The sequence below is a fragment of the Toxorhynchites rutilus genome, chromosome 3 (genome assembly GCF_029784135.1).
Source record: "Toxorhynchites rutilus septentrionalis strain SRP chromosome 3, ASM2978413v1, whole genome shotgun sequence".
NCBI classification, from domain to species: domain Eukaryota; kingdom Metazoa; phylum Arthropoda; class Insecta; order Diptera; family Culicidae; genus Toxorhynchites; species Toxorhynchites rutilus.
The window spans coordinates 61,655,713-61,679,344 of record NC_073746.1 but is presented as its reverse complement, the minus strand read 5'-3'; the positions used below and the strand labels follow the sequence as shown (position 1 = coordinate 61,679,344).

The following is a 23,632-nucleotide window of genomic DNA, read 5'->3' as shown; positions in this document are numbered from 1 at the left end:
TTGTAGCCTTCCAGAGGAAGAATCTCGCAAGTGCGTTAACTGTGGCGAAAATCATCAAGCCACCAGCCGTAGCTGTACAAAACGTACGGATTTCAAACGCATCCGGAAGCAAGCTACGAATAAAATTCACCAGAACCGAAAGAAGGCTCCGAAACTGACGGAAAAAGAGTTTCCTTCAATAACTTCTCGTCAAATATCCATTCTTTCTCCTCTTCCACTCCCTACAGGTCGCCCCCAAACGGCCTCTTCTAGCGAAAAGCCAAAAAAGAAGCAACCGAGCTATAGTAAGGTTGCAGCTATTGGTTTGCCACCTACGCCAACATTTTCACCTCACTCTTCTTCTAGTGAGGATCTTTATAGAATGCAAGAACCTGCAACCCTGTTTCTTGAACTAGATCGACAGACTAGAAGTTGTCGCAACCAACAGGAACAAGTGCAAGTCATGCTACATTTTTATTATAACCATGGATCGGTCATCTCTCAGGCTAATTAATTGGAATGTCTGCTCTCTCAATTCTCGAATTCACTGACTTCTTATTGACATACAGCATCGACGTAGCTATCGTTACCGAGACGTATCTTAAACCGAATATTAACCTTCGAGTTCCGAATTATCGTCTGTTGAGAATGGATCGTACTGGTTCTGGTGGAGGAGGTGTTGCCCTAGCCATCAGATATCGACGTTTGTCGTGTCTCAAACTCAACATCATCGATTGGGCTTATCATCATGATTGCGGTCTACTATCCCAAACAGACGTCAATCAGAGATGGCTCGGCGTTGCTTCTTAAAAACGATATCATCAAGCTAACACGAAGGCAGTCGAAATACGTCATCGGCGGGGACATTAATGCTCAACATCAGTCGTAGGGAAACCAAAGGAGGAATCAAAATGGAGTGACTCTAAATGATGATCTACAGTGTGGGCACCACAGGATTTTAGCCCAGCAACCCCCACTCGCATTTCTCGTTCTGGAGTAGATTCCATAATTGATTTCTTCATTACCAACATGGATCGCCACATCGGTGATCCTATTGCCCTTAACGAGCTGAGTTCGGATCACTTCCCAGTGATGGTTGAATTGGGAGTGAATGTCGTAGTCAGGAGGCCACAATGTAGACGAGACTATCATCGTGCGAATTGGGTGGAATTCCAGCAGCTTATCGACAACAATATTGATCTCGATCAGCCTCTTGAATCTCCCGAAGATATCGAAACAATAGTCAGCTATATTCAAACTGCAGTTATTGAAGCTCGCCAAAACCACATCCCAGAAACGATTCAGGTGAGTGACTCTGTTCAAATTGATCCAATTACTAAACATTTGATTAGACTTCGGAACCTCTATTGAAGGCAGCACCAACGTACTGGTATTCGAGAGAGGAAACGACAGTATAATCAGTTGACCAAGGTTATCCAGGCCAGAATGATTAATCTCCGTAACAAAAAATTCGCAAAAGATATTAGTAAACTTCCGAACAACTCCAAGCCATTTTGGAGGCTCGCTAAATTCTTAAGACCAAGTCTAATCCTATTCCTCCTCTTCTTCAACCTGATAATTCAGAACGATTGATAACACCTGCCGAAAAAGCTAACGCAATTGGCAACCATTTCGCTAGTTCACACAATCTTGGCCAGAACATTACAAGTCCATTTGAAGCTTTTGTGAATGATACTGTAAGGGCTATTGGCAATATCCATTCTGCACCTCAAGATAATGAAATCATCTCGACTGAAGAGATTATCTCGGTTATACGCTCGTTGAAGAATATGAAGGCCCCCGGCTTCGATAGTATATTTAACATTGAGTTGAAACATCTTAGTAACAACTTATATGAAATTATGACTTCTATCTTCAACAGATGTCTATTACTTGGCTACTTCCCCTCGAGTTGGAAGTTGGAAAAACTGATCCCGATACTAAAACCCGGAAAAGATCCTTCTTCTTCAAAGAGCTATCGACCAATTAGCCTCCTCCCAGCATTTTCGAAGGTATTCGAAAAAATCATATTAAAGCGCATTCTTGCTTTTGCAGATGAGCAATATATATTTTTGGATGAGCAGTTTGGGTTCCGAAAGGGACACTCTACTATTCACCAGCTTCGTAGAGTATACAACATAATTATACGAAACAAGTCAGTTTCAAAATCATCTGCCATGGCACTTCTTGATGTTGAAAAAGCATTCGATAATGTTTGGCATAATGGTCTCATTTACAAGCTTCAGAACTTTGGTTTTCCTACATACATAAAAATTATCAAAAATTATCTTTTTGATAGAGCGTAAAATGTTTGTATAAACAATATTTCATCAGAAAAATTCATCGTGAATGCAGGTGTTCCTCAAGGATCCATCTTGGGACCAATTCTTTTCAATATCTACACTTCAGATATTCCCGCACTCTGATGGGAAACTGTCATTATTTGCAGATGACACTGCCATCATTTACAAGGGCAGAAATATCACAGAACTAAGAACTAAACTTTAAAGAGGATTAGACGCTTTGTCTGGATATTTCAATAATTGGAAAATATGCATAAATGCAGCAAAGACACAAGTCATATTGTTTCCCCATAAGAACACTCCAAAGCTTGTTCCTCCTCAAAACATGACAGTCAGTCTTTTTTTTTTTTTTTTTTTTTTATTCTTAAATCGTTTATTTTTACTGGCTCAGTTACATAAGTTTAAAGGAGCCAAACTCCTGACTGTATTGTTACAAGTATATATAAACATTTTTCCTTAATTCTAATGTTAATGGTGTAGAAAACCGATTACTCGCGGTCTACTCGAGTTTAGAAGGGTGACATATTTTCTTCAGGAAAAGGAAGGGATAAAAGGATATGTTGACAATGTTCACTCTCACATTCACACTCACATTCATTACACTCAATTCTTAAGCCTATCTTATATCTAATATGTTTTTACATTTCACCTTATTCTATTGTTAAAAAGAAGGGATTTGATTTCTCGCGAAGGAAAAGGAAAAGGAGAATATAAGGATATAAGGACAATCAGACACGAAGATCGATAACTTTTAGGAAGACATATATTTGGGACATGTAATCAAGGTCTAAACCAGCCAACATATCTCTCACCGGCACATTGGGCTGCCTTCCTCTAGCCCGAAGAGAGTTTTCTGAATTCGATCTGGCAACAAGATACTCCTCGCACGACCAAACAACGTGTTCGACGTCGTGGTAACCTTGGCCGCAGGCACAGATATTGTTTTGAACCATGGTTTGAGGCTAACCTTAGGGATAATTGAGTGGAGCCACCGGCCCAATTCATCTTCGTTCCATTTGCGTTGCCAGTTAACGATGGTATTTTTACGAACTAAAGAATAAAATTCATTGAAGGCGATTTGACGCTGATAAATTTCGCCTTCAATTGCACCTACTTTTGCTAATGAGTCAGCCCTCTCATTACCCGGAATTGAGCAATGTGAAGGGACCCAGACAAAGGTAATGACATAACAGCGTCTGGTTAAAGCACTCAAAATTTCTCGTATTCTCTCAAGGAAGTACGGCGAGTGCTTTTCCGGCCTCACTGAACGGATAGCTTCGACAGAGCTAAGACTATCCGTTACAATGTAATAGTGTTCAACAGGTCGTGAGGCGACGCTGTCCAGCGCCCAGTGTATTGCTGCTAATTCAGCAATATACACTGAGCAAGGATTCTGAAGACTGTGGGAGGTGCTAAAAAATTCGTTGAACACTCCAAATCCTGTGGACTCATTCATAGAGGACCCATCAGTGAAGTACAAATTATCACAATTGATACGCCCATACTTTGCATTGAAGATCGTAGGAACGATCCCCGATCGATGATAATCTGGAATTCCATGGATTTTCTCCTTCATGAACAGATAAAAAAATACAGAGGAATTGATGTAGTCAGGAAAACAAACACGGTTGGGAATATACGAAGAAGGATTAACCTGCATGGAGACGAATTCATGATATGAGCTCATGAATCCAGAATGAAAATTTAGCTCGATCAGCTGCTCAAAATTTCCGATCACCAATGGGTTCATAACCTTACACCGGATGAGGAACCGAAGAGATAATAAATTGAAGCGATCTTTTAGTGGGAGTACGCCTGCCAAAACCTCGAGGCTCATGGTATGCGTTGAGGGCATACATCCCAACGCAATACGGAGACAAAGATACTGAATTCGATCGAGTTTAATTAAGTGTGTTTTGGCAGCTGATTGAAAATAGAAACTGCCATACTCCATCACTGAGAGAATAGTTGTTCGATACAACATTATAAGATCTTCGGGATGGGCTCCCCACCAGGTGCCGGTAATTGTCCATCTCTGTTTTCTCCGTGGAGAATTCGATCCCTAGCCCAATGGCCCAGGTTGAAAAATTGTTCAAGGTATCTTGTAAGGGTTCTTGCAGGTCGGATTCGTTTGATCCTACGACAGACACCACTCCATCATCTGCAAGTTGTCTTAGGCTGCAATTTTGTGTAAGGCAATTGTCGATGTCACTTACATAGAAGTTGTACAAAAGGGGGCTTAAACATGAGCCCTGGGGGAGGCCCATGTAAGAGAACCGACTTACTGCCGAATCTCCGTGAGAAAAGTTCAAATGTTTCTCACAAAGCAAGTTATATAACATATTATTCAATAGAGGCGGCAGACCCCGAGAGTGTAATTTGTCTGACAAAACCTCTATTGAAACAGAATCAAAGGCCCCCTTTACCTCCAAGAATACTGAAGCCATTTGTTTTTTTCCGGCGTAAGCCATTTGAATTTCTGAAGAAAGCAACGCAAGACAATCATTCGTCCCCTTGCCCCTGCGGAACCCATATTGTGTATCTGAGAGTAAGCCATTCGTTTCAACCCAACGATCAAGGCGAAACAAGATCATTTTCTCCAACAATTTCCGTATACAAGACAGCATTGCTATTGGGCGGTACGAATTGAAGTCGGACGCGGGCTTTCCGGGTTTTTGAATAGCTATAACTCGTACTTGTCTCCAATCATCTGGAACAATATTATGCTCCATAAACCGATTGAATAAATTCAACAAGCGATGTTTCGCCACATCAGGGAGGTTTTTCAGCAAGTTGAACTTAATTCTATCCGATCCCGGCGCAGAATTGTTACATGAAAGGAGAGCAAGAGAGAATTCTACCATCGAAAACTCGGAATCAAGATCGCACCTATCTTGTGAAATATCTCGAACAATTTTTTGTACAGGAACGGAATCGGGACATACCTTCCGTGCAAAATTTAAAATCCATCGATGTGAATATTCCTCGCTTTCATTCGTTGAAGAGCGATTCCTCATGTTTCGAGCCACTTTCCATAATTTTTTCATTGACGTTTCTCGTGACAAACCTCCCACGAAATTTCGCCAATAAGCACGTTTTTTCCCTTTGATCAAGTTTTTAAATTGATTTTCAAGGTCCAAATACGTTTGAAAATTCTCAATGGTTCCACGTTTCCGAAAAGCATTAAATGCGTTCGATTTATCCTGATAAAGCTTGGAACATTGGCTATCCCACCATGGATTGGGAGGCCTTCGACGAATAGTGGAACCTGGGATGGGTTTCGTTTGAGCGCGAACCGCGCTGTCATAGATCAAACGAGAAAGGAAGTTATACTCCTCCAATGGAGGTAAACCATCTTTGGAATTGATGGCTAGAGCAATCGCGTCCGCATATTTTTTCCAGTCAGTGTGTCTTGTGAGGTCATATGCCATGTTTATAGATTCAGAAGAATTCGACCCAATGGTGATGGAAATTTCGATTGGCAAGTGATCACTACCGTTGGGATCCTGGATTACATTCCACTTGCAATCTAACGATAGTGAATTCGAGCAAAGCGAGAGGTCAAGAGCACTTGGGTTAGCAGGAGGTTTAGGTACACGTGTTGTTTCCCCAGTGTTCAAAACGGTCATATTGAAGCTGTTGCAAAGGTCATATATCAACGATGAACGATTGTCGTCGTACTGTTCCCCCCAGGCAGTTCCGTGAGAGTTGAAATCTCCCAAGATCAATCGTGGCTCAGGAAGGAGTGAGCACATGTCAACAAGTTGCTTGCGGCTAACCGCAGATCTCGGAGGCCAATACAAGCTGACTATACAAAGGTCTTTGCCTCTGATGTTTGCATGACAAGCAACAGCTTCGATCCCTCCAATAGGTGGAAGGTCAATTCTAAAAAAAGAGTGACACTTATTGATCCCCAATAGTACCCCTCCGTATCTGTCATCGCGGTCCAAGCGTATTATATTAAAATCGTGGAAAGAGAGATCATTTTGAGAAGAGAGCCAGGTTTCGGACAGTGCAAAAACATCACAATTGACTTTATGAATAAGAAATTTGAATGTATCCAATTTAGGGATAAGACTACGACAATTCCACTGTAAAACAGTGATATCTCCGACCTCTCTATTTAAATTAGACATCAAGAGAGATAATCATTGCAAGGCGGGGCCATGTTTGCATCAATTGTTGCAAAATTGTCTTCAATACTGGAAGCATTGAGATGACAATGGTTCTGATGGAGTCGGAAACATTAAAACACTTGAAGATTTGATCCAAAAGGTCAGACAACTTTATAAATCCCGATTGGGAAGTTGAGCTGGACGGAAAAATAGGGACAGTTGGGGTTTTTGATGTCCCCTCGAGTGCTGGGTCGTTCGAAGATGAACTATTCCCACGGAAACCAGGAGGAACCTGATTTTGATTGTCCGCTGCACTCGATTTTTTAGGCAAGCTAACAGGGGGTATCACCGGTGGGACTTGTTCTTGAACTTTGGGAGTGGTCACATTTTTGCGCCGGTGATTCCCTTTGGAAATAACCGTTGTGCCCCCGCTAGCTGTGTCCGCTTCTATTTCGTCAACTGGCAACGTAGCGAAAACATTATGTGTGTTGATTGGTTGTTGCTCTTGAGCCAGTGGAGAAGCGCCCTTCAAAATTTCCGCAAAAGTGCGCTTCGAGCGTTCCTTCAAAGAGCGCTTCTGTTTATCCCAGCGACTCTTGTAAGTTTCACAAGCTGAGAGCTCATGTGGGGATCCCCCGCAATATGGACATTTATGCTCAGTCGCACTGCAGGATTTCCCCTCATGTTGCTCTCCGCAAGTGGCACAGCGCTCCTTGTTGGCGCAATAATCTGCTGTATGACCAACTGACTTGCATTTGTTGCAAGTCATAGGCTTTGGCACGAAGAGTCGCACTGGAAGCCTTAATTTATCCACCATAACGTAGTCAGGGAGGGCGGAACCAGCAAAAGTTACTCGAAACGAGTCGGACGGCGTGAATTTTTTTTCTTCCCCATTCTGGGAAACTTTTCCTAGTTGCTGGCAGTCCAAAATTTTAATTTGCTTCAAAGGGAGCTGTTTAAATCTGCCATCTCCCTCTTTTATTATTTCGCTCGTCAGACCCGTTTTTGTAATCACCCCCGCAATTTCTACGTTATGGCAGGGCACATATACGCGATATTCTATTACAAAACGATTGTCGACAACAATATCGTTAGCGTGCTTCCGATTAGCCACGACAACACGCAGTTTGTTCGGTCTAACCTTTCTAATTTCGACCACGGAGGAATAATATCTTGCCAGATCTTTAGAAATTTGAATGACATTTAGTGATTTTCCTTTTGGTTTGGGCCGGAAGAAAACAACCCATGGGCCAGATCCAGGTGAATCTTCTGGATAGACCTTGACACGAGGAGAGGAAACAACTGAGGGGGAGGACGAGGTCGATTGTTGAGCGGGATCAGGAACAGTAGGGCTGGGAGGCAAGTTCGGGAGTTGATCGGAAGCGGGAGCAGGAGATTGAGGGGGTGAAGAGGAAAGGTTTGCAAATTTTCTTGAGGGTGGCTTGTTTAGGTGACTTAACTCTCCCTCTAAAGAGACATCCGAGGGGGGAACGCGTTTGAGCGACTTTCCAGCTCCCGTAGATATGGAGGGGTAGACAGTGGATTCAATCTCCATGTCAAAGGTTCCTTCTTCATCTGCCATTTAAAGTGGCAGATGTACACTTTTTAGTTAATTTTTCAATGTTTTGTTTGTTTTTTCTTTCTTAACCTAATAAACTTAACCTAATAAAATTATTGATACTTATAATGCACACCACACCAGTCCGGATAATCTCCAACGCGTATCAATCCTTCGGTGCAGCTGAACCGGTGTATCGCACCACAGCACGATAATGGTGTCGATGACGAGAGGCGATAAATTCACCAGCACACAGCACATAGCGCCCGCGCTGCAGGCCTTCTTCCTCCTGCTTGTTGTGTCCGCTTCAATGCAATTCAGTTACAATCTAGGGAATCCCGTTATTGCGCACAATAACTTGACCAGTCACGAGAATAACGGTATCACTTCAACGATACACGATCACGAAATATATGCGTCCGGCGGCGTCGAACTTAGGAAGACGAATCTACAGTCAGTCTTAATGGCAATAGTATTGAATGGTCTTCGGAAGTAGTGTATCTGGGTCTAACTTTCGATCGAAAGCTTACCTTCAGAGCACACATTGACAAAACAGACACAAGATGCAACATTTTAATCAGGTCATTGTATCCCCTGATCAATAGATACTCTCGATTATCTCTAACGAATAAACTTACAGTATACAAACAAATAATATTTCCAGTTATCGCATATGCGATGCCCGTTTGGGAGTGCTGTGATCCAACACATAAATTAAAACTTAAACGCATACGAAACAAAATTCTTCGTATGATTCTAAACTCTCCACCCAGAACGCGAAATTCGGAGATACATCATCTGGCCGGGATTAAAACCTTGGATGAAATTATCAATAGTAATTGAATGAAATTTGAACAGAGTTGCGCTCTCTCAATACACGGAATAATACAAAATCTGTATGATTATGCTACCTGACTCTCTAGTCGTTACCTTTCAGGGTAACGGCTTCGGATTAGGGTAGATATATTTATTTCCAGTTAGATAAGTAGTTTAAGTTGGGACAATGCAAATAATTTGGGGAGGGTATCTTATAAGTTAGATTTAGGAATAAAAAAAGGTAACAAAAAAAAGTCACAGGAGGGTTGTGTCCGAGACACGACCGCATAGTTGACGTAGGATTCCGGTAGGACTCCACCGAGTTTATCGAGTGATGATGACAGAAGGATGGTAAACATTCGTTATGTGGTGCGTATCAGATAAAAGAAGTGGAACGAGATATGATGTGATCCTAGACGAGATGCCTCCTATGTTATGTATGGATGAAATAAAGAGAAAAAAACTCACTAATGTAATATTTATTTATTTATTTATTCATCGTCTTCGAGAGTATCGTACAGACTGGTTATACTTATGATATATTCTTAATCCTAGCTTTAAAATAATCTTTGGTCATGTTAAAATCAAAAATTTGGCAGACATTGTTGAAGGCTCGAAGGCAGGAACTGAATGGATTATTGTAGCCATAGCATGTTCTATGTCCGGGAACAGCAATTAATGTGGAGAAACGCAGCTGACGTTGAGGAACGTTTATTGGAATATGCAGAAGAAGATCTGCACACTCGATGTTTTCACTGAGGATGTCGAATACAATCAGTCGTTGCATCTTCAGTCGCCTTGCCGTGAGCAATTCCAAGTCAATTAGACGACAACGTTCCGAATAATGGGGAAGATGGACGGGATCATTCCACGGGAGATGTCGCAATGCAAATCGAATGAAACATTTCTGTACACGCTCGATACGTACAATCTCGGAAACGTGGTATGGGGCCCAGACCGGTGCAGCGTACTCTAAGTTGCTCCTCACTAAACTACAGTACAAAGCTTTAAGTGCATATACGTCGGTGAATTGTGACGCATTCCGACGTATAAATCCCAGGATAGAGAATGCTTTGGAGGTGATAGCTGAGATGTGATCGTGGAAACATAGCTTTGAGTCCATGATAACACCCAAGTCACGGATAGAATGTACACGATCCAAGAAAAGAGTGTCGATGTTGTATCGGTAGTCTATCGGCTCGTAGCAACGACTAAAGGTGATCACCTTGCATTTACTTGTGTTCACACGCATGCCGTTGTCTTTGCACCACTGCGCTAGAGAATCTATATCGGCCTGCAAGCTGCAGCAGTCCGCAGCTGATTTGATGACTCGGAAAATTTTAAGGTCGTCGGCAAACAATAGTTTTCCAGAAGATATTCGTAGGCACAAGTCATTTATGAAGATTACAAATATCAATGGCCCTAGTACACTTCCTTGGGGGACTCCGGACGCTATATCGAATGTTGTGGATGGTGCTGAGTTCACCTCAACAAAAGCTTTCCTACCGGTCAGGTAAGACATCAACCAGTCGGATATCCAATCAGGAAAACCCATGTGCTTCAGTTTTCTCACCGTAAGAATATGCGGAACAGTATCGAAAGCCTTCGAGAAATCAATATAAACAGAGTCCACTTGATTTCTGTGTTCAACTTCACGAAAGAGCACGTTGGTGTAGCATAATAAATTGGACGTTGTGGAACGATGGGGTACAAATCCATACTGGAACTCAGATATCATCGATTTCGCTGCAGACAGTAGCACTGTGTGGATCAGTGATTCGAGTAGCTTCCCTAGGCAACATAGGATGGATATTCCACGGTAATTTTCAACGCGCCGCAAGCTGCCTGATTTGTAGATAGGAATCATCTTCGCAGTTTTCCATAGGCTAGGGAATGTTCTTTCCTCGAGCGACTTGTTAAAGAGTATTGTCAGAGGAAAGGCCAATGATGAAGCGCAGTTCTTCAACAGGATAGGTGCTAAGTCGTCCACTCCGGCTCCTGTCGTCGCGTCTAGTTTTTGCAATGATCTTAAAACTTCCTCGTGGGTAAAATTGAAGAATGGTAGGTGGATATGATGCGACGGTAGGTTGCGAAAACATCCAGATCCTGGTTGAGGCAGCTCAGTCATGAACACGCTTTGGAAGAATCGTCGAAAAAGATCAGCAACTTCATCAGTTAGGTTTGCTGTTGTGTTACCGTATTCGACAACTTGTGGTACTCGATTACTCGCTCTTTGTTCTCTAACGAATTTCCAGAACGCCGTAGGGTTCCGTTTCATATCAGATTGAAGTCTCTGCTGGTAGGCCCTGTAGCTGTTCTCTACAAGATCCTTATAGCATGTTTCCACGATGCGAAGAGATTCACGGTTTTCGTTTGATTTATTAATGAAGAATCGTCTGCGTGCTTTACGCAGTTTGTTTCGCAGCCTTCGCAACTCTGCAGTCCACCAAGGCTTCCTGGTGTTCCTATTAATAGAACGGTGGCGTCGGGGTACTTTCGAATGTATGATCTCAAACAGGGTATCATAAAACATATGGGTGGCGGAATCAACTGTACGATCTTGAAGAAGTTCCTCCCATTCGACCAATGAAAATACGCTATTTAAAGAGTTGAAGTCACATCGTCTAAAATCCAGGTCAAAGGAATCAGTCGTGGCTGAAATATGCACACAGCTCTGCATGTCCATTTGTAGTTCGAATGGTGGGTGGTGCGGATCAACGGGTAGAAGTGGTGATATCGGCGGCTGGCCTTCAAAATTATCTGGAGCGTTTGTAAAAACCAAATCAAGTAGTCTGCCATTGATGTTTGGGATAGAGTTGATTTGTACGAGGCCATAGGATGAGATGGATTCAGTGAGCACGAGTTCTGGATCGCTAGAAGCATTCACAGGCAAGTATCCGTTGACATCCTCATCAAAACCCCATTGCAGATGAGGAAGATTATAATCGCCGAGCAATAAAACGATATCGTTAGATATCGTTAGATAAGTGTGGTTGGAATACAACGCCGTCTCAGAGTTTGGTCGAAAGTAAATGCCGAGGAGGTACAAATATCGGTTGGATAGTTTCACACAGACTACCATTTGCTCAAGCGTACTACAATGAGGTATCGAAACCTCGGTACAGTGCAGTGTGGCTTTCACTGCCACAAGCACTCCGCCACCTCTTGTGAGGCTACTGGTTGCTTCACTACGGTCACAACGAAAAAGTGAATAATCGGATGATAATTCAGCGTCGCATATATCGGACCGGAGCCATGTTTCAGTAAGAATGACAACATCATAATGACTGCTCGACAATCCTAGCTGTAAGCGTGAAGTTTTAGTGCGAAGGCCTCTGACATTTTGGTAGTAAATGGAGGAAAAGTGTTGCTTCGGCGAGAAACTATCGCAATCACCACAGTCAGTAACCGGAAGCACAGGATGATGAGCTACAGGATCGTTCCGCTGTGTCGATGCGTTTGTCGGACGCTGGTGGCTCGAAGATGGCGATGAGCTAGAAGTGTTTCGCATTTCAGGCAGCGCATTGTTCGGAATGAAGGTGTACTTGCCTGCAATTATGGGTTGGATGCCAGCTGCCCCGCACTCGAGCACAGGACCGGGACGACTGGGTGTCGCTGACATCAATGGCTCGACTGTGACGAGGGAGTCAGAGGCATCCATAGAGCTTGCAGGTGTGCGTCCCGGTTGACTGGTTTGTGATGCATGCGTGGGTAGTAGACTAGGAATAACATATGTTACCGAGATGGAATTGCTCGAATCACAGCTGTACTTGCCTGAGTGAGAGGCTTGGAGAACCCCCAATCCAGACTCAATCGCAGGACCGGGATGGCTGCTGGGCGTTGGCGGAAATGGCTCGACTGCGATGAGAGGATTGAAGGCCTCCTTCGTGCTTGATGGTATGCATCCCGGTGAGTTAGTTGACTCAGGAAGTTGGTTGAATGAAGAGGATCTTGGTTGCTATGTTGAATAGTCCACCATTTTGTTTCGCCGTTCTCGCTGAATTTTATAAACCGGGCATTCACTGCTACAGGCAGAGTGGTCAGTTTTAATATTCAGCTTACGCTCAACACGCAGTTTCGCACAGTTTGCACATGTTTCTATGCGGGATTTGCATTCTTTAATCGAATGGTTATCACTGCAAATAGGGCAGATAACTTTCTCTACTTTACAGTCGACTATTTTATGATTGAACCCGCAGCATTTGTAACACCTTATGACCTGCAACCCATCAACCACTCGACATCGATTCCACCCGCAGTTCAGTTTCCCAAGTTGTATCACATTGAAAAACGTCTCGGGGTCCAACTCGACTATTGCGCTGTAGTTGTCGTATCTCCACTTCAGATTGCAGTAAGTTTTGCGCAATTTGAAATGTTTCAATGTTGCAAAAACTTCGTTTTGGTTAATCAGTTTACCCTTTAGTTCGCTTTCGTCGTATTCGTCGCTCATTCCTATTATTTTAATGGTTGGTTTAATGGTTGGTTTTAATGGTTGGTTTATATAAGATAATTACCAACACCGAACACAATTATCACTTTTTTCTCATCAATAAAAACATGTTTCTTTAATATAGAGAAAACATATTTGAAATGGAAAAGGTAATTTTCTTTAATATCTTTTATTTTCTGAGTGTCTATTCAACCCAATGCGAATTTTAATTGGACTGACAGTGTCAACTTTCCTTGGGTGAAAATGAACACAACATAACAGACAGCTTAAACCAAACGCACCTTTGTTTTTATTTATGAAAATTGAAATGAAACGTTTCATATATCAAGTCATTTTTAACACAACTGATACCATGTACAATTTTACACTTACACTTGTGCTAAATTTTCCACAATACACGATCGGTCATTGATATGAAATTTCACGAAGCAACCAACTTTAAAGTTTATTTTTAAATTTTATTTGCTAGAATTAATCGTATTACTCATCTTACTTGCAATAAAAAAATGCCCCCAAATTACATATATTTGAAATGCCGATTTCCCCTGGGCACCTTGGTTTTTATGTCTCAGTTAGGGAATACATTTCGGTAGGAACAAAAGCATCCCCTACTTTCATGTATTTGCAATGCGGATTTCCCCAGGCAGCTTAATTTCGATGTCTCTTTTAGGGCACACATTTCGGTAGGAACAAAAGCTCCCCCTACTTTCATGCATTTGCAATGTCGATTTCCCCCAGGCAGCTTGATTTTGATGTCTCTGTTAGGGACCCGCCGCATTTGTCATCAATTTCAACCAATCAGAAGTGGGTATTTCCGTTAGGATGGGGGCTGAGATTTTTCAATTGTTCGATAGTTAGTTTCATGACATATATTATTTTCTTCAATATAAAAAATTATTATGGAGTACCGAGATCGATTGACGCAAAAATTTAATCAATCCATCATGAAATGACTGAGCAATTAGCTTTTGAAATTGGACAATTTTCACGTTGTGCTCGATTTTGGATTTTCAATTTGTACCCCCATATGTTCCCGAAAGACGTAATCCTACGTCAAAAAACTAGAAAAGTTTAGGCATGATTTTAGGATAATGAAACAATCGGATAATGAGTATGATGAAAATCATTACAGAACTTGACATTGCAACTTAAAGATGTAGAACCCTAGGTTGATCACTTGAAATGTAGTATTATATTATGATGTAAACCAAATTAAGAAATAAAAAGAATTTAAGTGAAAAAAAAGTGCGCAGCGATTATTCTTACAACGGACGCGGAACGGATAACATCGGCAAGCAGCAGCAGTGGAAGTAGCACTTACCAAGGCGATCACTGAAGCGGTGGCAAACAGTAGCAACGGTCTACTTTTAGTGGCAGCAGTTACCATCACAAGCGGATCGTTTCGGGTACGCTCTGTCTGGTAGAGGAGCGAGTATGCGCGCTTGCTTGGCATCGGAAAAGTGGAAGTGGCTTGTTGAGATTTCCCCACGGCAGCAAGAGGCGAGCATTTAAAGTTGAGCGGCTAACAATCCGACTGTGCCGCACATAGATCTCTAGTGGCAACGACTGCAGCAGCGGTATCAACACCTAGCATTAAACAACCTGTGTCTCACTGTGTCTCGCATCGGTTTACTAGTGGCAGTAACAAACATAACGAGCGGAGCGTTTCGGACACGTTCTCTCTCTACTAAAAGAGTAAAAAAAAAGTTTTCTTGGAATCCTATTTACGTTGGGCATCAATTAAAGAGTTATAGAGTAATAGACGATCATCCTGGCAGTCGCGCCAGTTACATTTACGGCATAAATCAAGAAGAGTCTTGTTTCCATCAATAGACTCCAGGCTTACCTTGAGACGAAAAAGGCAAACAGTACACTATGAGCATCACGCGGATCACCTGCATCTACTCAAATATTAGTCATTCTTATAATAAGATGGTTCACTTAAAACAACTTATACAGTGTCTTGAATGTTTCAAATGAGAACTTATGCTAATTAATAGGGCTCGATTTTTAGACCTCGTTGACCACTAAAATTAGTTTTTGTTTATGTCGACCCCTGGGAAGCCGAAATCGACCCTAAAAGGTCAATATCGACACTTTGAGAAACCCTGGTCTAGACTGTATTTTATTATGTTTTTGTTTTTTATGTTTTCTTCAATAGTTGCATTATTTTTAAATAAATTATCCTAACTAGTAAGAGAAATGTTGGAAAATAATGCAATTATCAAAATGAACATCAACTGAAAATAAATTTGCGATCACACTGAAGGGGTATTAGGTACGGAAAAATTATGTAAGTATAACGTGAAATTCATTAGTTCATGAGTTCATTCTGTATGATCATTCTGATTATCGTCAATATCACGTGAAAAGTTCGCTGGAGAAAAATCACATACGTTTTCACGTAACATCAACGGGTAGATTTTTTTGAGTATACGCTTCATATACCACCTCAAAACATGGGATATATGATGCTATAAATACGATAATTACACGATTTAATGTTTGCTGGGAATTCGCCATCGCTCCATAATTTTGCTTTTTCTTAAAGATTCGTAAGTCGATGAGACGAAATTGTCCATTCCTGGACCGTTTTATTCAATAGATGAATTGCGGTACGCGCGGTATGGCACATTGCACTCAATTACGATGGTAACCGCAACGTGGACCCGTAGCGATCACCAATAACTGTTACGTTCTAGTGGGTATTTTACGAAAGATTAAAAAGTTTGAATCAATTCTATACTATACGCAGCATGATTTATTTTCATAGAATTTCGATTTAGGAAATTAAAGCATATTCAACTGCCTTAGTCATCTGCCTCAACTTCCTCCTCGATCAGGTCCGTATCACCCTGGCTGTCGTATTGAAAAGTCGTACGATCGATGTCTTCTTCTCTATGGTGTGTTCGTTCATGTTTTGATTTGTCTGTCCGATATCTAAACTTTTTGTTGCATATTCGACACCTGTAAAAGAAAATTAATCAGCGCAAAAGAAATCCCCGAGCATCAATACGAATATACTTATAATTCAGCTGATCCGAATGTTTCAGACGATGTTCCTTCATCGATCGTTCGCGTACGAAAGCCTTTCCGCACACATCGCACGCGTACTGACGAATGTTTTTATGTGCATTCATGTGCTCATTGAAAGTTTTCTGTAACAGAATGGCAGGCATCGGATGTAATATTACGTATTGCTGATAGTTATTCATTTTTTACCGTGAAACGGAAGTTTTTGCCACATTGGTCGCAACAATAACGTTTGATACCGTCGTGAACAAACTCGTGCATCTCGAGACGTTGTCTCGATGGAAACCGTTCCGGGCAACGCGCGCAGTGAAACTTCAGCGTGTGTTTCGCCCTGTGATTGTAGTACTGACCCTTATTTGTGGCAACAAAATCACAGCCTTCCGTTTGACACTTGATTGGCTCGACGAAGTATTTTGGATGCATGTTGGATACTGGTTTGTCTGGATTTTTCAGGCCGTCATGCGCCGTACCGATATGGTCACTTAGACAGTACCTGGTCCGATATCCTTTGCCACAAATATCACAGTGAAATCTGTTCTCACCAGTATGGATGCGCTCGTGGACGTGAAGATTTGTTTCGTTGGAAAATGTCTAAAATTCAAACAGCATTCCTTCTATGTAACGTGTTCAAATGCTTGACGTGTAGACTTACCTTTTCACAGTACCTGCATTTGTACGGTCTTTCCTGGGTATGAGAACGTTCGTGACGCGTCAAACGGGTCTTCGTAGCGAACTTTTTGTCACAATGATTGCACGGATACCGTCCATCGCTAATCGCTTCATGGGAACGCATGTGTTTATGGAACCGTTTCCTAGACACCATCTGATGACCACAAATTTCGCAAGTGTATTTCGTCGTCGAATCTGATCTATGGTAATTCGACATATGGCCATACAACGCCACACGGGTAAACGTTTGTATCGGGCAAGAGGCGATCGGACAACTGATCGAACCAGCATGCATTCGAAAATGCCTGTGAAGTAAAATGAGAGAAGTGAACTTTTTCACCTTCCCACTTTTATCCACACATCGATCACAGTTGTAAGGAATCATATCCACATGATCCGGCAGATGTAAATCCAGTGCGTCGGTGTCGTCAAACACGATGTCACAAATATAACACTTGTTTGGGTCGGGTTTTGTCTCCTTCATTTCCATGTTATAGAAACGCCTTGGCTGACGTTTCCCCAGTGCAAGGTGCTGTTTCGCATTCGTTTTCTGTGCTTTCTTAGGGGCTTCGTCAAATTCTGGCTCCGAATTAGTTTCGTCTGCGTATATCAACGTCTCTACCATCTTTTCCTCTTCTAAACACTCCTCCTCCGTTTGTTCGTTTGGTTCTTCTAGGTCTTCCATTGTTTCTAAATCTTCCTGAATATTCCTTTGCATTTTGGGGTAAACATTGAGAGTTTTATCAGTGGCCATAAGCTTTTCCACTGGCATATTTTTGGAAAGCTCCTCAAGCGCTTCATTTTCCACCTGTTTCTCCAAATACTCCTGCTTCTTCATTAGACGCATCCGAATGATATCTTTATGTTGGCGAAGTATTTTCTCGCTATACGATTCCGTCGTGACGCGAATTTTCTTCTGATAATTTTGCAAATGCTCCAACAGGGGCTGTATCCTAGTCAGAGAAAAGCTCTTCAGCGTACGATGCGTATCTAGGAACTCCTTTCTTATATTGTACGCATAGTCGAGCCTTATCAAACAGTTTATGCACACCTTTTTAGGCAGTTTGTCGCCGAAATTAATATTAATCCCCGTAACGATGTTAAACATTTCCGGAACGAGCACATTCTGAATACGGGACATAAGCGGGAAAAGATTCGGAATCTCACGCAGACACAAGCGACAATAAGAATTAACAGCTTCGTTTGGAACGTCCAGTGGATTTGTAGTTATTTCAACTAGAGGAAGTGGAAATTCCACCGATTCCTCGTCAAGTTCTTCCTTGATGTCTGATGATTGGAGAATGTCATACCAAAAAACCAGATTCAGATAACAATTATTCAAGTGAATGAGAAGTACCGATTACCTTCACTATCTGTGTCTAAATCATACAAACGTTTAACATCAATTGAAGGCTGCTCGCTCTCTGCCTGGGAAGAAACTATTGGCTCAATTTCCAGTTCTGCGACAATTTGATCGTCTGAATCATCAAGCTTTTCAATGATCATGTCGTCCTCATAACATTCCTCGCTTGTGTCCAGCTTACAGTCGTCTGCTGAAATGTGAAACAATAAAAATGAGTTATGCATCCACATTATACTTCCCCATTTCTGGAATCGGTATTTTTTGGAGGCTCAGAAGAGTCAGACTCACGGTTTCCGTCACACCTAGCATCGGGAGTGTCCGCAAATATATCGTTAGATAACAGATGTCGATGCATTTTTTCAATCGCTATGCAAAAATTACATATAACGAAAAACCTTTCCGACCTCCTTCCTAAACATTACGACGCTAACCACGACAAAAAAAAAACAGCTGTCGCCGTATCAATTCCTATGAACCGTAATAACAGATATCAGCTGATAATCTGCGACGAGGAAAATAGTGTTAAAATTTCAATGGAAGTCTTCATTTAATGTTATTTGGCTAGTCAAAACACGCAATCCTGGCATTTAATCAACCATTCTTCCATAATATTACTGATATTAAGGGTCTCTTTAATATTAAACTTTTATTAGACACAATTTTCGTTCAATTTTTTATCACCATTCAGCACCATCAGTTTTTTTTGTAAAACTATGTTACTCTATTGCATAGAATACACAAATCTGTACAAATTTTCATTCAGATTTTGAGCTTTTGAGTCTAGTTTCATTTCGTAAACAAACCACCCACACCAACGCATGGCGGTTATCACAAAAATTCCAAGATGTGTGGAATAAAGGTGTGACCGTGTCGTCAATAAGTGCCCGAGGGGAATCGGTATAAACATACAGAGGACTGTGGAAAGGGGTTTGACTGCAAATAGAGATGTCTAAATTTTTCGTTTATTCAATTGTCGATTAATCGTGGGGTCATTTTTAAATATTCGATTCATTCGAATAATTGTTTTTCAGTATTCGATTAACCGAGCGAATATTTATTTCTTGTAATCAAAAAGAACAGACATATTTGTAATAAAAAAGTATGATGTCATAATTTTAAAAGTTACATTAAATATAATTTTGAAATAAACATGGTGCAGAATAATTGTTTTTGAATGAAATTGTATTTTAGTATATTGATAAATTTACCATTTCATGATTTTTTGAGGACGATTGAAAAAAAAGTACACAATGAGAATGATGCACAATATTATTATTGTACCAACATAAAAATTTCTCTGTTCAAAATTACCTGTTCTTTGAATGTTGAATGAAATAGCTGATTTGTTTGAATATTTCTGCTTGGTCCTTATAGCTACTAGTTCAAAAGAGGTACATTTATAGAATCATTGACCACTAGTATGGTATATTTTCCTCGGCACTCTGAATTTGAATACTACTATTTTAGAACGGGAGCACCTTTTCTAAGTCCGCATTTTACTCCTGCAGACCCTGATTTTCTTCTTCCCAGTCTCCTCCACCACCAGGGAATTATTTTTATGGTTCAACCGTAAATGATTTAGCATATCCGAAGAATTTCGACGAAACACCATGACGGTTAACACTCCTATACTCGCGCATAGATCTGAGAGACCAAGAAATCAATAATTCGTTCATTTCTCAGAAAACATCAACACTACGACATTGCGATTCTCTCTAGCTTCGTCATTCGTTGTTCATCATCGTTTGGCGTATCATATAAGTTGGTACGAAGGGGACGTATATCACTTTTTCACCACCTTCGGTCTGAGACACCGACGCGCGTACAGGAGTAACTTTTTTGGACAAGTGACTTCTTTTCCTATTTTAAAAATATAATGCGTTATATCATTTTCGGACTATTCTTATTTGATTTTAGTCCTTTCGTCACCGGATTGAATGGATTCATATATTATTCGTCGATATACTCGTCGTTAGATTCATACGTGCAAAAGTAAAGTACAAATGTTTAACATTCTTATAGTTGTTCACTAAATATAATGGTCACGCATATACACACTTGTGCAATAAATGCACTTGCGGAAGAATTGTAAACTGTAAATTAAAAATTAATCGGTGGCTTATGGTTATTTTTACAGTTACAGCTTCGGGTTTTTTCTATAATATATGAGCTGAACAATATCGACAATAAAACAAGTCGCAGGAAGTTCCTAGAAATCCTTATATCATCTTTTTATGCCCCATCAAAACAAGGCATTAAGTTTTTGTTAACCAAGAACACAGAAACAAAGAATATTAGATATAGGAAAACTTGAAATTCCAGAAATCTTACAATCGAATAATTAACCGACGTCTCTAACTGCAAAACGCGGGAAAAATACCTCCATCACCGACCGACACCGAAAGTCGATTTATTCTCTTGAGCTGAAACATATAAGATAGAGTATATTACAAACCTAACTTTAACCGTAAAAGACTTACCTTTCAATTTTTCAATGCTCTTATTCCTACCAAAACAATACCTCACACAAAGAGCAAAAAAAAGATATTGAAAAATATTGCAGATTGTTTACATCAAGGAGCGTAGAAGTATATCCTAAGGTGGGCCAACTTGCTAAAACCACTCTTCAGCCATCTTGGAAGTCTACTGTGTTTTGTTTGTAAACAAAACACAATACGCTTGTGCCGGAGCTCGCTCGTGATCAGTCTGTCTCTTTCACGCTTCAAGGAAATAATTCCCCTTCTGCTTTCTTCCGTACTGTTTTCATATACCGCTCCCCTACCAACTTAGTGTCGAAACGGCCTCACCTAGTACCATAGACCCGTCTTGGTTTACATACAAAATCCAAGATGGCTGAAAGGCCTTTCTCATAAGTCGCGCTACCGTATTGTATCTATCGTGAAAAATTCAGCCCAAGGTGCATATAAAGTATCGTCAATAAGTTAGCGAGGGGATTGTTAAGTGGTGGAGAGTGTTAGAGGGGATTGTTTACAAAAAATGCGGTAAGGCAGGGTACGTATATGGAAAGGTAGTCTGTACTGACTAGTGCATCAATAATAGTGAGCCTGTGACTTGTTAGCTTTGCAAGTATCATGGAGCGGTATAATAAATTTATCTAAATAAGTTTATATCTATTGTATTTTAGGTTAATGTATATATTTATTCATTGCATCGTAAAGATAATTTATTTAAATTCGAAACCTAATCAAAACAAAGAGTAAATTGTGGTTCGGTAATTCGGATTTATTAAGATTCGGATAATTAAGTCATCAGAACCGGCCGAATCGCTAGATTTTTCATTAAAGATGTTGATGATGCTGCTCCCGATTTCCTTTGACGGAATATCCCTCTGTGGATAGTCTTGTTTAGTCCCACTAGAAAGCTAGGCCGATTCTGCGGATGTTACGGATGCTTTTACTAGATTCAACTCTTGCTTGATGTCAATCAAAACCTTTCAGCGAGCCGTCCGGTTTTGATTTCCCGAGGCATGAGAATCGTTGGCCTTTCTGACAGTAGGAACAGCTAAAAATAAACTGTTTTGTGTAATAATTGTAAAATCTGGATTTCTTTAATACCTGCCATTTCTTCCGAATGGTCATATCCATCGGGAATCGATGAAATGATAATTTGTGGGATATGTTTTCATAATTCGCGTTGGACTCGAGCCGGGTGCCACTCATCGAGCCATAGGGTTGTCTGAAAATGGAAATATTATATAAATATATTCCTTCGCAGTTGAGCCGCCAGTTTCAAAAAGCTGCACAGAAACAACACATTCAAGGTACTAATTCCGAAAAGCCTTTAACGTTAATGGTTCACTAACTTCTCTATCCTACGTATTAATAACGTATTTTCATATCGAATATCGAAACACGTAATATTTACAACAACAAAAAAACACTTGTTATGAATTGCTTTGCGATCGCTTCTTTTCGTCAAAGCAAAGAGGTCATAGTTGAGAGTGTATAAGTGAATCGTGTCTTACACACTTCGAGTCCAGGTTACCTTGTCATAAACGTACCCTGGCGGTAAGAGCCGGTGTACGTTTATGACATTGACGAAAAGCAGCGATCGCTGAGCAATTCATAGCAAGGGTTTTTGTTTCGTTGCAAATATTACGTGTTTTGCTCCTTTTTTTTCTCATAAATACGCCAATAATACGTGGGATAGAGGAGAGAGGCGGCTCGACTGCGAGGGAATATATACAAAATATTTCCATTTTTAAACAACTCTATGGCTCAATGTATGGCATCCGGATGCGTGAGCGTTCAGTCATTGATGCCCGGGCTCGAGTCGACCTCAAATTATGAAAACATATCCAACAAATTATCATTTCATCGATCCTCGAGGGATGTGACCATTCGAAAGAAATGGCTTCGATTCTTTGGACAGGACCTAAATAGCATACTAAATACATGTACATTTGCTCGCTTCACTTCAGTCCAAATTGTTTCATGCATATCGATTGGAAGTACAATATCGTCGAGAACTGATACCAACAGGTAAATTTAAATAAATCCAGATTTTACAATTAGTACCCAAAATAGTTTTTTTTAGCTGTTCCTACTGTCCGAAAGGCCAACAATTTTCATGCCTCGGGAAATCAAAACCGGACAGCTCGCCGAAAGTTCTTGATTGACATCAAGCAAGAGTTGAATCCAGTAAAACATCCGCAACATCCGCGGAATCGGTCCAGTTTTCTAATGGGACGAAACAAGACTAGCCCGAGAGGGGTATTCCGTCAAAAGAAATCGGCAGCAGTACCATCAACATCTCTGTATCGGAGAGATACAGAGAGCTTCAGGAAGCTAAAATCCGAATTACCGAACCGCAATTTCCACTAGGTTTTGATAAGGGTTTGAATCTAAATAGATTAACTTTACTGCAAAGAATAAATATATACATGAGGCTAAAATACAATAGAAACAAACTTATTAAGGCTAATTTATTATACCGCTCCATGATACTTGCAAAGCTACACGTCACAGCCTCACTGTTACTGATGCACAAGTCAGTTCAGACTACCTTGTCATATATGTACCCTGGGTAAGGGCACAGCTGATTCGTATGTATATAGTGATGTCTAAATTTTTCATTTATTCGATTATCGATTAATCGTTGGGGCATTTTTCAATATTCGATTCATTCGAATAATTGTTTTTCAATATTCTATTAATCGAGCGAATATTTATTTCTTGTAATAATCACGTATGACGTTGTCATTCTGGTCGCGTGGTCTATCGGGTTATCGATGTTAGAAGGCTGGAGAAAAAAATGTTGGAAAAAAAATATATAGCCTTATTCTTAACCCAAAAATGCATTAACCTTGAGAAAGATTTCTTCTTT

General features: G+C 40.8%; 1 protein-coding gene across 2 annotated transcripts; it reads right to left on the bottom strand.

The window, feature by feature from the left end:
• Positions 1-15,953: 15,953 nt before the first annotated feature.
• Positions 15,954-19,104, bottom strand: LOC129776393 (zinc finger protein 540-like). Of its 2 annotated transcripts, XM_055782018.1 has the most exons (7): positions 18,968-19,104; positions 18,575-18,788; positions 18,288-18,476; positions 16,907-18,210; positions 16,444-16,845; positions 16,246-16,379; positions 15,954-16,188 (listed from the first exon to the last, which is right to left on the bottom strand). In XM_055782018.1, the coding sequence occupies exons 2-7, from the start codon at positions 18,639-18,641 to the stop codon at positions 16,032-16,034; spliced, it is 2,253 nt and encodes a 750-aa protein (XP_055637993.1). In that variant the 5' UTR covers positions 18,642-18,788; positions 18,968-19,104; the 3' UTR covers positions 15,954-16,031. The 2 variants fall into 2 exon arrangements, with proteins under 2 accessions (XP_055637993.1, XP_055637994.1); XM_055782019.1 differs by having other exon boundaries at positions 18,288-18,473; positions 18,575-19,097.
• Between the last annotated feature and the right edge of the window lie 4,528 nt (positions 19,105-23,632).

What these genes read in the sequence shown, in the direction of transcription:
- LOC129776393 (XM_055782018.1), bottom strand. Translation starts at nt 18,641, where the DNA reads ATGCATCGACATCTGTTATCTAACGATATATTTGCGGACACTCCCGAT. An exon ending in TTTAGACACAGATAGTGAAG is followed by an intron (nt 18,211 to 18,287) that starts GTAATCGGTACT and finishes TCCAATCATCAG; the next exon opens with ACATCAAGGAAGAACTTGAC. An exon ending in TCGGATCAGCTGAATTATAA is followed by an intron (nt 16,189 to 16,245) that starts GTATATTCGTAT and finishes TTTCTTTTACAG; the next exon opens with GTGTCGAATATGCAACAAAA.